We start from the raw sequence: 14,884 nt of genomic DNA on the forward strand, positions 1-14,884 counted from the left end.
CTTCTTCCAAGCTCTCTTGAGAGAAGAAAATATTTTTCTTTTTTTAGGATTTTTTTTGGGGGGGGGAGCAGTAGCAAGGCATGCTCAACTGCAGTACAAAAACTAGTTCTCTCCATATTATTGTGGAGGGAAATAGGTGGTTTTTCAACTGCAGAGTTGGGTGGAAGGTTCCCTCTGCAATAACTGAGCAAAAAAGGAAAGAGACCACCACCACCCCTTTTCTCCATGAAAAAGGCAGGCAGTACTGTTCCTTTTTCCATCAGGTTTTGCTGGATGCAGCGGCTGGTGTTTTTTCTCAGCAGCTCAACGTGCCAGGAGGGAAAGCATTTTTGAGGATGAAAGGAGAAAGAGTTTTTGCCACAAGCAGGACATTTTGCGAAAGCACAGGGAGTGTTCGCTGGACAGCAGAAGGACATTGCCACTAGCAAATAAGATTATGAAATCCTGATTAAAATACGCTCAGGATGCTTGGAAAAAAGAGGACATTCTAAAATTCCATTGCTTCATTGCCTTCGTTTCAGCCAACAAAAGTCAACCAGAATAAACAGATCTTAAAAGCTGCTGAAAGATGTTTTGGCATTGGAGCATCTTCTACGGAAAGAGCTGGATTGCTGTAGTTCAGCCATCCCTGAGTGAATGCTTCTCTGTGTCTTTTGCAGTCTATACTTGACTCATGATGTTATGTGGTCTGGCTCAAGGAACAGTCTGCTTTGGAGATGCTCAAACCGGACTGTTAATAGCTTGTAAAAGTTATGGAGGGAGGTAGCACCTTGAACTGTGTTTCAAAAGCAATATGAAGCCAGTGCAGATTCTAGACTGCTGGTAGAATTGGCATCCATTGATGGCTTGCCAGGAAGCAGCCTGCTGTACCAGTTAAAGCCTGGCCTAGCTTCAAAGTTCATAGAAAGGTGCATGATCAGAGTTGGAAAGGAACACAAGGGCCATTTAGTCCAACCCCCTGCAATGCTGGAATCTTTTGCCCAACATGGGACTCAAACCCACAACCCTGACATTAAGAGTCTCATGCTGTACCCACTGAGCTACATTATATGGGAACTGCAGGTTGCCACTCCCTTGCTCATCCGATATATGCAATGAAACACAATCATGGAATCCTTCTAGTTTAGAAATTGTTTTTTTTTTTTTGCAAAACTAAGAATTGCTTGTTGCATCTGTAAAACTTCCCCTTTCCTGGGAGTGGGCCCCATTGCACTTAGTACTTCTGTGTAGACATGTATAGGTTTGCACTGACCGTATTTTACAACCCTTTCTAGTTTCCTTATTTAATAATTTGCGGTTTTACTGAAAATTTATTCAAATTGGATAATGGAGAAATGCTCAATAGGCAGCCTTTGTTGTTGTTTTGGCTAGTAATGCCCTATGACACTAATTTGTTTTTAAACTAAGCTTGTGTCTTGCTAAACCTGTAGATTGGGTAGCTAACATTTTTTGGGCCAGTGGACAGGCACATTTGGATTTTTTTACATTTCCTGGGGGCTGCCACATCCAAAAGAAAAGAAAAGAAAGACACGGCCACAAAAAGGCACAGGCGTGCCCCCTCCCTCCCCATCAGTGGAAAAAAGTCGTGTACACCAACCATCACTATGCTCAGTGTGGCTTTTTAAGAGATTAAAGACAAAGACCTTTCACAGACACCACGGGAGAGGCACCCATGAGTCGGCAACCACTGATGTAGTCACTTAAGCCTCTCTCTTAAAGAAGGTAGCAGAACTATCAACATTAACAAAATGTCATCAGCATACAGAAATTAATTCTGTCTTGCTTAATGAATATTATGGTATTTTTAAAAAAGTTGTATCCTAGCTTTCAGTACTGTTAATAAGTGTCCTGGTCTTAAGGTGCATTTTCGTATTTCCTCACACTAGGTTCCAGTCTGAAAGAGAGAGTGGAGATCGAAACTTTGCAATAGGTTACTATCTGAAAGAGAAAAAGGTATGTTGGAGGATTACATAGCCACCAGTTTCTTCACTTTTCAGGCCATGTACTAAGCAAACTACCACAGGACAGCCTTTCACATACAGTCAAACCTCGGTTGTCAAATGTAATCTGTTCCGGAAGACAGTTCGACTTCCAAAATTTTCGACAACTGAGGATCAAAGCGCAGTCGGCAAAGTCAATGGTGGGAAAAAGAAAAAAAAAACTCCCCGGAAGCCATTCGGCTTCCGAAAATTGTTCGAAAACAGGAGCAGTTACTTCCAGGTTTTTGGCGTTCAGGAGCCGAAATGTTCCAAAACGGAGGCGTTTGGGAGCCAAGGTGTGACTATATGCATAATGAGTATAGGATATAATGGTGATTCACCAAAGGGTGCGCGCAAGGTGAAGCAGCTGTTTCTGCTGTCTGGAAGCAAACTTAAAGGACTTGTTTATTTGTCTGCCACCTTTTCACAAGATGGTATCCAAAGTGGCTCTTGCATATCTGATAAACAGCAATAAATGTAAGTCACTTGCACTTCCACATTCTTGTCAGATGTACCTATTCCTCTAAAAATATGAAGGCACAAACAGCCTGTTTTGTCAGCAGAAACTACCACTAATTGGCTTTTGGCTGTGATGTCATGATACCACCTCCATATCTGTGAAACCTCATGGCCTAGCTTGTGTACTAAAATCCTCTGCTATTTTTTCTAGTGTTTTCCAGAAGGCACAGATATGGTTGGCATATTGGACTTCTACTTCCAGGTAATTATCTGAACTTCATGTCTATAATCCTGAAAGGGAAATGTAAAAAGCTACAGAAATAATTGGGCAAGTGTAAGGTTGACAAAAATCTCAAAACTGGGGTCAACAGTTAACTATATTGCAATACTTAACTAACTTACTTTTGCATATTTCATAAAGACAATAAAAATGCTGTACCCCAATATCAGATGCTATCAAACTATCTTTAAACTGTTATTGTAGCTTTAGTCTATGGAAGCTAGAGTAAGTTATCTTAGCAGTGGATTCCTATTGCAGTGGTACCTCAGGTTACATACGCTTCAGGTTACAGACTCCGCTAACCCAGAAATACTGCTTCAGGTTAAGAACTTTGCTTCAGGATGAGAACAGAAATTGTGCTCCCGCGGCGCGGCGGCAGCAGGAGGCCCCATTAGCTAAAGTGGTGCTTCAGGTTAAGAACAGTTTCAGGTTAAGAACGGACCTCCAGAACGAATTAAGTACTTAACCTGAGGTACCACTGTACAGTGGTACCTCAGGTTTCAAACAGCCTAGCCAACGAACTTTTTGGATTATGAACACTTATAAACCGGAAATGAGCATTCTGGTTTGCGTATTATTTTTTAGATTGTGAACGTACTCCGGGTGTGAACTTCCATTTTGTTGCCACGGCCTTCCCTTGCTTAGCGCGGCAGCGGCAGCAGCAGAGAGACCCAGTGCTTTCTCCCTACATTGCATGCCAGGCCCGCGCTCCCTCGCCCCAGTCCCTCGGCGCACTCTGCTCTCCCAGCCTCGAGAGGTGCGCCTCCTCCTGTCTGGCGCAAAGCACCAGCTCGAGAGCGAGCGAGTGAGCGAGCGCGGAGCTCAGCCCGGTGGTGGTGGCAAATGAGGGAGTCGCCTGCAGCCCAGAGCAGTGTGCCACAAGCCCCGTGCTTTGCCTACTGCTTCCTCCGGATCATCCTGGTTGCCATAGCCGGGCTCCCCATTCCTTCCGGTTCCATCCTGCCTCCTTTTCAGAGCGGGCGGGCTCAGCAACGCAGGCGGGCAGCTGGAGCCAGGGAGCCCAAAGAGCCGTGCACCTGCCATTCCATTTCCCTCAGTCGGCGCTTCCACAACAGAGGGACCCAGAAGCGGAGAAGGGGGTCGCTGCAGCATCATCCCGTGGAAGCGCCGACTGCAGACAAATGGAATGAAGGCGCGCAGCTCTTTGGCTTTCCTCCCTAATCTGCTGACAGCTCATTCCAGATGCTGCAGTCTATAGCTGGGTCTAGATTTTGTAAGGCAGTCTTTTAATCTGTTTACTTACGCAGTATACCACTTGTGTGTCATAGTTAGTAACTGTTCCTACTCTCACTCCCCACTTTTCTTAAGCTGTGTTCCATAGAAGTGACTTGCGAATCGGCCAGTGTAATGGCAGCAACATTGGCTAATGGAGGGTTTTGCCCAATCACTGGTGAGAGGGTACTGAGCCCAGAAGCCGTTCGGAACACACTAAGTTTAATGCACTCCTGTGGCATGTATGACTTCTCAGGACAGTTTGCCTTCCACGTAAGTAGCATTTTCAAACTAGCATTTAGTAGACGAGCCAATAGGAAACATTTAGGCTAAGCAGTATCATTCACTCTCTAAAGTAGCAATTTTAAGCTTTTACTTAATGTTATTTTATCTAAAATGTTTATATGCTGCCTTCCATCAAAACTGATTCAGTTCATAACAATATAAAGTGACAAGACACAAAGTTGAAAATACAACTCAATAAAACAAAGCTAACGGTAAAAGCTGTAGTTCAAATAGCAAATAAATAAATAAATAAATAACCCAGCAGAACGTTATTTAAATAAATAAAATAAGTAGGTGAGAACAAAAGGTTTAGCGAAGTTGACACCAAGCAAACATCCATGGGGAGGTCATTACATACCTGGTTGGCAGCTGCTTCCCTTCTGATGGCAGGCGCACTCTGACAAGGGCGTTGGAATTAAGAGTATGGGGACACTGATACTGAATCTCAAACTGTTTAGGACTTTGCCTGTTTGTTTCAGGGTCCAATTCTTTCATGAAATTCTTTTAAAAGCAGGTGTGATCGTGGTCTTAATGAACTGTTCTAGTTGATGTTCTGAATTGAAGCTTCCAGTCAGTCTTTGGAGACTGTTTCACATGTAACAACACACCGGAGTAGCTTAACCAGGAGATTATGGCAGCCTGGGTCACCATAGTAATACTGTCCCTATCCAGCAGTGGTCACAGCTGCAGCTAGTCAAAGGCACTTCGTCTTTTGGAGGCCCAAGTTGTGTCTGTGATAATGGCAAACTCCGAGCTTACCTGTATGAGTGCACCAACTAAATAATACCTGGGACATGAGTTGACACCAATAAGTCAATCCTGAAAAGCTGTCTTTAGGACTACTTCAGTTATGGATGGCCACCAAACATTTAAATTCTGATATCTTTTAAGTCCTTAATTTTTAAATATATTTTAAATCCTTCAATGTAAGCCTTCCTGTTGTTCCCTTTAATCTAGGTTGGTCTTCCTGCAAAATCAGGGGTTGCTGGTGGCATTCTGCTGGTTGTTCCCAATGTTATGGGCATGATGTGCTGGTCCCCTCCTCTGGACAAGATGGGCAACAGCGTTAAGGGGATACACTTTTGTCACGTAAGCAGCAAGCCTTCTCACTTGCATATTTTCTTTGGTTTGCATCAGAATTTTAGTACACTTTCCGTTTTCATGCCCACCTCTAATTTCATCATAATCTAACAGATGGGCAGGCAAGGCTGTACTTGCTCTGCAGAATTGGTTTTTGCAAGTGCTTGGAAAATGTCATCTGGAAAAACCTTTTTCAGATTCCAGCATGAACAGTGGTTCATATTAGGGCTGAGCCAGATACTAAGGCATGTATATTATTTCCGTGTGAAAGAAGATATTCAGGGCTCCCAGATGTTTGCCATCCGGCTTGTTACTGTTTGTTCCTTGCCCCATTTGGCTGCAATTTGCATGGTATTTTGAGAAAAGAGCCAGCTGTCTTCTGAATAATAGAGCTTCCAAAAGCAACTGGTCAGTGTTATATCATGATGTCACTGAGGCTACCTGTTAAACAAAAATGATGCTAAATCTGCAGCTTTAAGCTGCAACTGCAAAGAGGAAGTACATTTTGCAGGTGAAAAAAGTCTTCCAAAATGCACTTATCTGTTTCAGTCTAGCAGTTCACATATTGTTGGCTGCCAAAAATGCTGGTTCTTTGCTTTCTATTCACCTACGAATCCATAAGTTTCAACAATATTTCAAACCAATTTTAGATTATTATTATTGCAAAATTCATATCAACCAGTGAGCTTTTCTAATGGGCTCCAGTTAGCTATGTAATCGGATAATAACAGACTAAATGTGTAAAGCATAGAAACCTATAAACTTTGCTGGTTTGCACATAGAACAATGTGATGTTCTGACCATTGCAGGAACTGGTATCTTTGTGCAATTTCCATAATTACGATAATTTGAGGCATTTTGCGAAGAAGCTTGATCCTCGCAGGGAAGGTGGTGATCAGCGGGTAAGTAGGAAAGGTATTTCAGGTTATTAGTGTGTATTGTGTATTTACTAGGTTTCTCCTTTTCCAAAATAAGATCAATCAATGACATGTATTGCATCAATATGTAAATTCTAGTGGTTCAAGTTCAGTTTACCTAATTGCCATAAGTGGAGCTTAGTGCCAGATGTTGTGTTTTTGCCATTTTGCCTACTCTGTTAGTAACTTGGCACCTGGTAGCACACTAGGTTTTGCTGTTGCTTTTAGCATGCCTTGGTTTGGTTTAGTATATTCAAGCCAGCCTCAAGCAAGGCCGTCATTTATATAAAGATCTAAAGTCATCTTGGGCCAATTAACTATGGAGCAACATTGGCATGCCTTCCAAAGTACAGTGGTCCCTTGGTTTTCGAGTGTCTCAGAAGCCGAACATTTCAATTTTCAAACACCGAAAACCCAGAAGTAAATGCTTCCGTTTTCAAACGCGCCTCGGAAGTCAAACGGCTTCCGAGGCGTGCTTCTCAATTTTCTCAATTGAATTTGCCGACCACCTTTTGCCACCTCAGTTGTCAAACGTTTTGGAAGTTGAATGGTCTTCCAGAACAGGTTACGTTCGACAACCGGGGTACCACTGTATAGACAAGTCTCCGTGTACATGTTTGCAGTATAGATGCGAAAAAAATCCTTTGTTATTCTTGGTGCTCAAGGTAGCAGTTGTGAACTGCCTTTTGCAGTGTCTGGTGCTCTGTTGGCTGCATTAAGAATTGCTAGAAAAAGGAAGGACGCTTCCCATTTAGTTTTTCTCCTAACTATACCGGATGGCTTGGAGAGATGCTTATCCAATCTTCCTCTTCTGGCTATAGCTCTTAGGTCTCACAGAGTACTTCGGGGGGCACAGTTTTGATATGGGGGGGGGAGGGACTACGCTTTTTGGCCAGGTCAAACAGACCCATGGCTAGGATCGCCATGCTATTGTGGGAATGACCCTCTGCCCCCCCCTGCAGCTCCAAGGTCAGGGGAGCAGCAGTGTGTGAAGCCTTATGGGGAGGGGATAGTTGAAGAAGGAAAGCGAACCCCCAAATCCAAGAATTGGGCCTTCTGAATATCCCCAACTTCCCATATAGTGAATGAAGCTGGTTGGAGGAGTGGCTCTTGCCTTCCCTCCCCCTCCACCTTCCGCATTGCAGAAATCCCCTTAACTGTCTCAAAACTGAATGCATAACCATGTCAAGACGTAGCGGGAAGTCAGTGCTAACAGCTGGCATAACGCTAATTGCTAAATATCAGTAATGTTAGAATGTTTCCCCCCCACCGGTAATCTAACAAATAATGTGTGTTGCTTGAACAACTAGCATTCCTATGGACCGCTGGACTATGAGAGCCTTCAGCACGAACTTGCATTAAAAGAGACTGTGTGGAAAAAAGTGTCACCCGAGGCAAACGAGGACATCTCCACCACTGTAGTGTATAGAATGGAAGGTCGAGGAGAGCAAAACTAAAGAAATGGGCTCTAGTTTCAGAGAGAGTTGGTTTTCGTCTTTAAACATGCTCCCGTTTTTCTAGATCTCACAGTTCCAGAGAAGCTAGTTTTGTTTTCAGTGTTTTGTAAATAACTGCTCCGAGATACCAAAGATTAGTATCTGGTTTTATGCAGATTCCTTTTAATCGCTTTTTCAGACAGCAAGCGGAAATAAAGCACGAAAATGTGTGTGGCCTATACTTGCAATTGTATCATGCTTAAGGAATGAATTCAAAAGGGAATTTCGTGGGGTATTAAAAAAATAATACAGAAAATTTGCAGTGCAGCAAAACACAAAGTTATATTGGCTACAAAAGAAAATTGGAACAATAGATGTAGAAAATAATAATACCCGAATCATATATTTTTTATAAGTGGATAAATTTTACTGTTGTCACAATTTGCTTAGATTTTAACAGACTGTTAAACAAATCCTCTGTTAGATTTTTCTCTCTGTGTGTCTTTTAGTATCTTAATCCTAAACATTTGGAAGCAGGTTCATTTGCTTTCAGTTCAAGCAAATATATGCAAAGTCATTCATTTAACTTGTGCAACATTGGAAAAGGCTGAAAATGAATGGAGGTGATAGGATTCTTTGTATCAGTCGTTATGTAACAATATGTAGAAACCTAGTTTAAACAACTCTTAAATATATTGAATATTGAAATATACCAAAGTATAGAATAGTATTGATAAGTTCAAGTTAATCTTCTAATAGCAGCATATTAGGAAACCATGATTGAGTTGTGCCTTTGACTTCTGAAAAATGATAGAACCAATGGTTGAGAGACACACACTCCATATATATTATAACATATATATTACTCTAGATTCTGCCAGAAATAAATAACAATAGGTGCAATAAGAAAGAAAGCGTTTCACATTTGAGAGCCCTTTAACACACGGAGTCATTGCTTTTCCGCCGTTCGCTGAAAGTGGTATTAAATCCTTTTCAGAACCTCCAGTTTTAACATAGCAAGGGGAAGGAACTTAGTGGTAGCCTACACATTTTTACATGCAGAACGGGCCAGGTTCAAATCCTGGCACCTCCAGGTAGATCTGGAGCTTTTGTATGAAACTCCTAGAGAGCTGTTGCCAGTCACTGTAAAGTTTGGCTGTAGTGAGGTGGATGACCTGGTGGTCCGACTTCATATAAGTCAGCTTCCTATGTAATTAGCAACCCTGTTTCCCCTTGACCAATATCTTCTTAGAATGTCATTCAACAAATGCCCTTTCTAATGTTAATTAAAAGCTTCCTGTTCAGAAGCTCAACCTGCTTCATTGCTTCTGTGATCCTTGTGGCTGAAAGAGCGGTTAGGAATTACCCTTTATTTAGTTAGCTTCTGTTCCTGGCGTGTGTCAATTTAAGTCTGTGCTGCTTCACTATAATGAAATAAAAGAGGGGATAAAAAGTAATAATGGAAAGCAACACCTCTTTCCTCCCTCACTCCCTTTTGTGGGGGACAGAAGTGCAGTCAGTGACATTGCTGCGCTTTCTGTGAAAAGAGAGGGGGTCAGGGATCAGCACTTTGTGAGTGCACCAGTTCCAGTACAGGATTGGTTCTGGCAATGTACCTGAAAACACTAACCTCACCACCAGCTCTCCCTCCCAGTAAATACAACAATGGTCCTGAGAGGAGATTAGGTATCCAGCACCACCTCTCCCTTAGAAAAAAAGGGGTGGGGGATTAAATGAAGGGCAGTTTATCCCCACCTGCTGACTTGGGGAAGCAATAAAACGGTCTGAACCTGCAAACAGGAAGCTTTCACGTGAAAGGTACAGTTCCCCCAAGAAGTCCTAATAGTGAATTGCTCGTACACAACTGACAGGATGTTGCTGCAATTGCATTTTACAGCAAAACCCCCACAACAAATCAGGTCTGGGAAAAGCACAGGAGGATAACACAAAACACTAGATTGCAATGATTTAACAACAGCGTTGTGCCGATTCCTTGCAAAAATTGAATGAACAAGAGACGTCCACCCCAGAGGAAAGGGTTAGTGTGGAAGCAACCTACATCTTTGATCTAGAACCAGCCATGAAGAAAGTAGACCATGATCCACTTGTGTACCACTTAGCACCTTTGGGCTGCTGGGATTCCTGAAAAGAATGCTGGATTAAGTGGATGTGAGTCTGATTTTGTACGGTACTTCTCAATGTAATCACTGGCTAACTTTTTAATGCACATTGATTATTCCTAAACTGCTAGGAAATCTGGAGTATGAAGTCTGTCTTTGTGAGTTTAAAACATGTTGGTGAATCACACGAGTGAAATAATGCCATCCCTGTCCTAGTTAAGGGACATTCAAACCTTTGAGTGGGAATGGAGGGCAAGGGAGCGAGGCGGCATCTGTAATTAAGGGATGGGTGTTTTGTGTATCTGCCATCCTCCCAAATGAATTAGGAGGCCCCTGCATTTTTCTGAACAATGAAATCTTCTCTAAAAGAGGAGAGAGTTGGAATCTGAAGACCCACCACCAGTTGATCCCAAGGAAGGAAAATATCCAAACAACCCCTCAGACAAACATGGGTGTCTTCATTTTATGGGAGATGTGGGCGGTGACTGATGAACCTGAGCAGCAATAAAGAGGACCATGCACCAAGCCAGGGTTGTGCTCTTAAAGCTTTAAAAAGAAGAGCACAGGAGATGAAATAAACCAAAACCAAAAAGCATGCAAAAATTCTATGGGGTCTGGAATGATAAATCAGCACAACTGTTGGGAGAGTGGAATGTGGCACTCAGAGTCTCCTGTATTGTTGTAATTGGGATGACCTGAATTAAAATTGAAGACAATCTGGTATCTTCAGCTGGTGCAAAATTCAGCCACTAGAATGCTTGTAGGGGCTAGGCGGTCCATTATATCAATTTTACATTGGTTATCCATTTGTTTTGAGGCTTAGTTTAAATGTTATTTGAAGGACATCCTATATCTTATATGAATCTCCCTGGGTCCTAAGATTGATCTCGGCGTTCCTGCTTCCTGGCCTACCACTAAGGCTGATCAAGGTCAGTGAGCATCAGGAACAAGGCCTTGTCAGTAGCGGCCCCCGTATTCAAAGAATTCCCTTTCCTGAGAATTCTGCTTGGCCCCTTCCCTTGAGGTCTTTAAGCAAACTCTGATGGTGTTTTTTATACTGCTGGGCTTCTTAATTGCCCCCTATATTGCTGGCTGCCTATAATTTTATTTTCTGCTGTTTTGTTATGGGGTGTGTTTTTTTGCATTCAACTGTTTTATGTTTACACATCTGCTATAAGCTGCCTTGTGATGGCTTGCCCTAAAACGGAGAGTGGCAATTAATAATAATAACAGTTCTGTCCTCTTTAAATTTCCGTGGAGCTGGATGCTTCCTGAGGCGAGAGGATGAAGCATGGACTTGTGTTAGCCTGTGTAATCCTCCATTCCTGTGCATATTTTTCTCCCCATGTTTCCTTGGGGATATTGGCCTCACACTTTCAGAAAGTTGAGCCTACACAAGGTTTAGCCCAGAGGATGGCTCATGGGAGACCATTAAAACATTAAGTTATGTGGTATGGAAAGTGATGCTCAGGGAATGGGTTTCATCTTCTCTGAAGTACACTTGGTGATGGAGGTAACACTTCCCTGACCCATCAGCGCTGTTACGACTTGTCTGGGCTGTTGGTTTCAGTTAATGACAAAATATTTGCTGGTCTTTGGCGTCCTTTTGGTGTCCTTCGCATGCCCCTATAATTGGTTCGATGCGTTTAAGTTGAAAGCAATTCAAACTCTTTCCTTTACTAACTTATGGTTGTACTCCACAAAGTTGTCCTGTCCGTGCAATAATTTCTGCTTGTGCAATGAAAGTTCCCCTCCCTCTCCTCTCTGCAATACTCCGGAGTTTGGAGGGGTGGGGGAAAATGACATAGGAAGAGAGAAGGGACTTGTGCAAAAGAGATGACTTCTTTGGATGCAATCCATAATGCCTGGACCAATATGAATGAGCAACCTCAACTGTCCCAAACCTTTCAGACATGCCTCACTGCTATGTGCATGAGCTGAAACAAGCTCAAGCCTCAGGTTTGTGTGTTCTCCTCTACAGCATTTGATTTCACTTTCTATTAATCCTGGCTTGTTATAAAGTATGAAATGGAGACCTTGATTTAAAATTTTTAAACTCTGGCTGGCTAAACCAGCTGCTTTGCTTTGACCAGCGTTCATTATTTGAAATTTATTTCTGATTTGTGTGTAACGACAAGCCCAGCGTTCACAGAAAATGAAACAAAACCAGCCATGTGAGCATCTCTGCAAAAGAAAATGTAATATGAATGAACATTCTGGCGAATGTAAGTTTTGCATTCAACACCATCTGAAGCACCTCGTGTATGAAAATGCTCTATATGACCTTAAGAAAAAGGATGTGAACTCAGCTTATTGGTTGAACAGAGCAGTGGCTACATTCCAGTGGGGCGTTTGTCAGATGAGCAAGACCATGAATATGTTATTAAAAGCTGATAGAATATTAGCATGCTTTTGTCTAAATATTCTTAATAAAGCTTAATGTACATTTGTGTTCACGGCAATAACAGTTCTTGATATTCAAGCTTTTTACTTGTCGTATTTCTTTTCCCATTTCCTTTTTTGTTGGCATCATTAATGCTCCTTTGGAATTGTAAATGCATTTAGATTTTGCTTTGGCATGTGTTGTATGCTTTTGCTTCAGTTGAAGTGATATGTCATGTGTCCCATTTTTTTCATTTGCATTGTATGCTATTTATGTATCTCCAGCACATACACTTTTGTATTATAATAAATTTTATTTTGAGCTGCTCAGTTTGTATTTTTTTGTTCCTTTTCAATAGCAACTAGATCCATGATTTGAAACTAGGAATAAAAAACACTTTCCATAATCTCCTGTGTTTACATCAAAATAGCATTCTGTATAAATTTGAAGTAATTGAGAGTTCAGTATAAGCTCTAGCCAGCTTTTGGTTCCATTTTAAAGTTGTAATTTTAACTTTTTTGCATAACAGCTCTTGTTCGTTGTCTAGTCCTGCAATTTTTGTTAAGAGCAGCATTATATTTGGTGTGGTGTTTTGGGAACATGTTGGCTTGAATCCAAACAGCGGCATCTCATATTTGCTGCCACTACCCACATTTCTGATGTAGAACATTGTGCTAACTGAAGAAGCACTCCTGAGTGTTTGAAAAATCTTTGGTTTAGGGTGGTGGTGGGTGAAAGGCTAGTTAGGACCAGTTGGCAAAAATAGGTGATTCTCACCCCTCCCTGCAAATTATCAGAAATGCCATACATTCATGCACTGGGCACTTTGGATTATGTAACGTATATAATGATGCTTACTAGGTCATACAGTTCTGAGCTTAAACAAGTGTCTAATTAGTCTAATACCTTATGTTATATCCTTTACAAGCTGTATGCTTGTGTAGGCAAGAACTGATCACACAGATGAACGTTTCCTTTGCTATTTTTTATCAAAGCAGCTCCCAACAGCCAAAAAAATTGCCTTTTTGGCAGGTAGGGTTGCTGTGCAAAATCATTTTCAAGAAGCTTTTCTGCCTTTGTGCATGCACATAATTCTGGGGATTGTGACTGTAAACGCCAATTGAGAATAAAAAATAAATAAATTAGTTCACTGAAATCATTGGCCACAGTTAGACACAGCTAACTGCATTCAGAAATGACTGGTTTCTCCCGGGTTTAATCTTGTGCACCTTGCTGCATCTTTATAGATTTGGTTGTTGTGACTAACTACTAATAATGCAAAATGTATAGAATGGAATGGAAGCCAAAGAGAAAAGGGAAATGGCAGGGAAATACAAGGAAGGCAAAACAACATGCACACTTCTTGGAAATACTGTTGTTTGTGCTTTTCCCCCAGGTCTTGATAATACAGTGGTACCTCTGGTTACAAACGCTTCTGGTTACGAGCTCCGCTAACCCGGAAGTAGCTGCTCCTGGTTGCAAACTTTGCCCTCAGGATAAGAACTGTTTCAGCTTAAGAACGGACCTCCGAAACGAATTAAGTTCGTAACCAGAGGTACCACTGTACATGCCATTGAGATTCCAATTCTATACCGACTTACTAGGGAATAAGCCCTGCTGAAGTCCGTAGGACATACTGCTGAGTAAACATGTATAGTCGTACCTTGGAAGTCGAACGGAATCTGTTCCGGAAGTCCGTTTGACTTCCAAAACTTTCGAAAACCAAATGCGGCTTCTGATTGGCTGCAGGAAGCTCCTGCAGCCAATCAGAAGCTGGGGAAGCACCGTCGAATGTTCGGGTTCCAAAAAAACGTTCGCAAACTGGAACACTCACTTCCGGGTTTGCGGCGTTTGGGAGCCAAAACGTACGAATTCCAGGGCGTTCGACAACCAAGGTACGACTGTATAGGATTGTGCTATAACATGACACACAGTGTGTGCTTGGTGGTGTTTATTTTTAATTATTTTACTGAGCAACATTAAAACCTCTGTATGTGGTTTTGATAACGAGCAGTTTATCTGAAATAAATATTAAATCTAACGTCTCTTGCCAGTAAGCGTCAGATTATCATATACAAAAAAGTAGCCTTCAAACTTTGTGTCCCATCTATAGGGGATCCAAAATCAGTAGAGGGGAAACACAGTTTGCTAGGTGACTCGTATTCTCTGTAGTGAGACATTCACTGTGCCATTATTTGAAGTACTTGTAGATTTGGTGATTGAAAATGTCCTGCGAAACTTGCTAGGTAAACAAAATTCAACTGTCACTGTTTGGGTGCTAGTAGATCTGTATAAAGAACCAGAATATAAGAACCAAGTGGATTGATCTCTGTGGTTGGGGTGATCCCAAATCCACAGGCTTCCCTCTTCCTTTAAATGATGGGAACAGCTTTGTCATGCAGATCCCCTCTGCCCCCGAATCTGGTCCACAAGCTGTGTATACTTCAAGTAATAAAGACGCTTGTCAGGTGTTCCTGTCCAGTCCTCCTTTCATGCTAGCTTCCTTAGGAGGATGCTGAAAGCTCACTATCCTTATTTAAGGTTAATTATTATCAAAGTCATATGTAAGGCACAAGCAGGAGAAACTAAAGTCCAAACAGCATTAAATCATCTCAAATCCTAGTACTCCAGCTTAACCCGAACGTAGATTTACAGCATACTAAACTAGGTAATCCTCGGCTTGTCATGCAACATCTATTTTTATTTCTGGTC

General features: G+C 41.9%; 1 protein-coding gene across 4 annotated transcripts in view; it reads left to right on the top strand.

Annotated features, from left to right (window-relative positions):
• Positions 1 to 14,884, top strand: part of GLS (glutaminase) — a 71,055-nt gene that overhangs the window by 26,796 nt on the left and 29,375 nt on the right. For 2 of the 4 annotated variants that reach the window (XR_014551808.1, XM_083629449.1), the window contains exons 10-14: positions 1,887 to 1,953; positions 2,650 to 2,700; positions 4,048 to 4,224; positions 5,194 to 5,325; positions 6,126 to 6,218. Coding sequence is in view for 3 of the 4 variants with exons in the window: in XM_083629449.1 (XP_083485575.1) it covers positions 1,887 to 1,953; positions 2,650 to 2,700; positions 4,048 to 4,224; positions 5,194 to 5,325; positions 6,126 to 6,218 (520 nt within the window). In the remaining variant the exon portion in view is untranslated. Of the gene's footprint in view, positions 1 to 1,886; positions 1,954 to 2,649; positions 2,701 to 4,047; positions 4,225 to 5,193; positions 5,326 to 6,125; positions 6,219 to 7,543; positions 12,499 to 14,884 lie in introns of those variants that run through there. The other 2 variants (XM_083629451.1, XM_083629450.1) reach the window with 2 other exon arrangements.

This window comes from Podarcis filfolensis, assembly GCF_964270895.1.
Source record: "Podarcis filfolensis genome assembly, chromosome: 1".
Classification (NCBI taxonomy): domain Eukaryota; kingdom Metazoa; phylum Chordata; class Lepidosauria; order Squamata; family Lacertidae; genus Podarcis; species Podarcis filfolensis.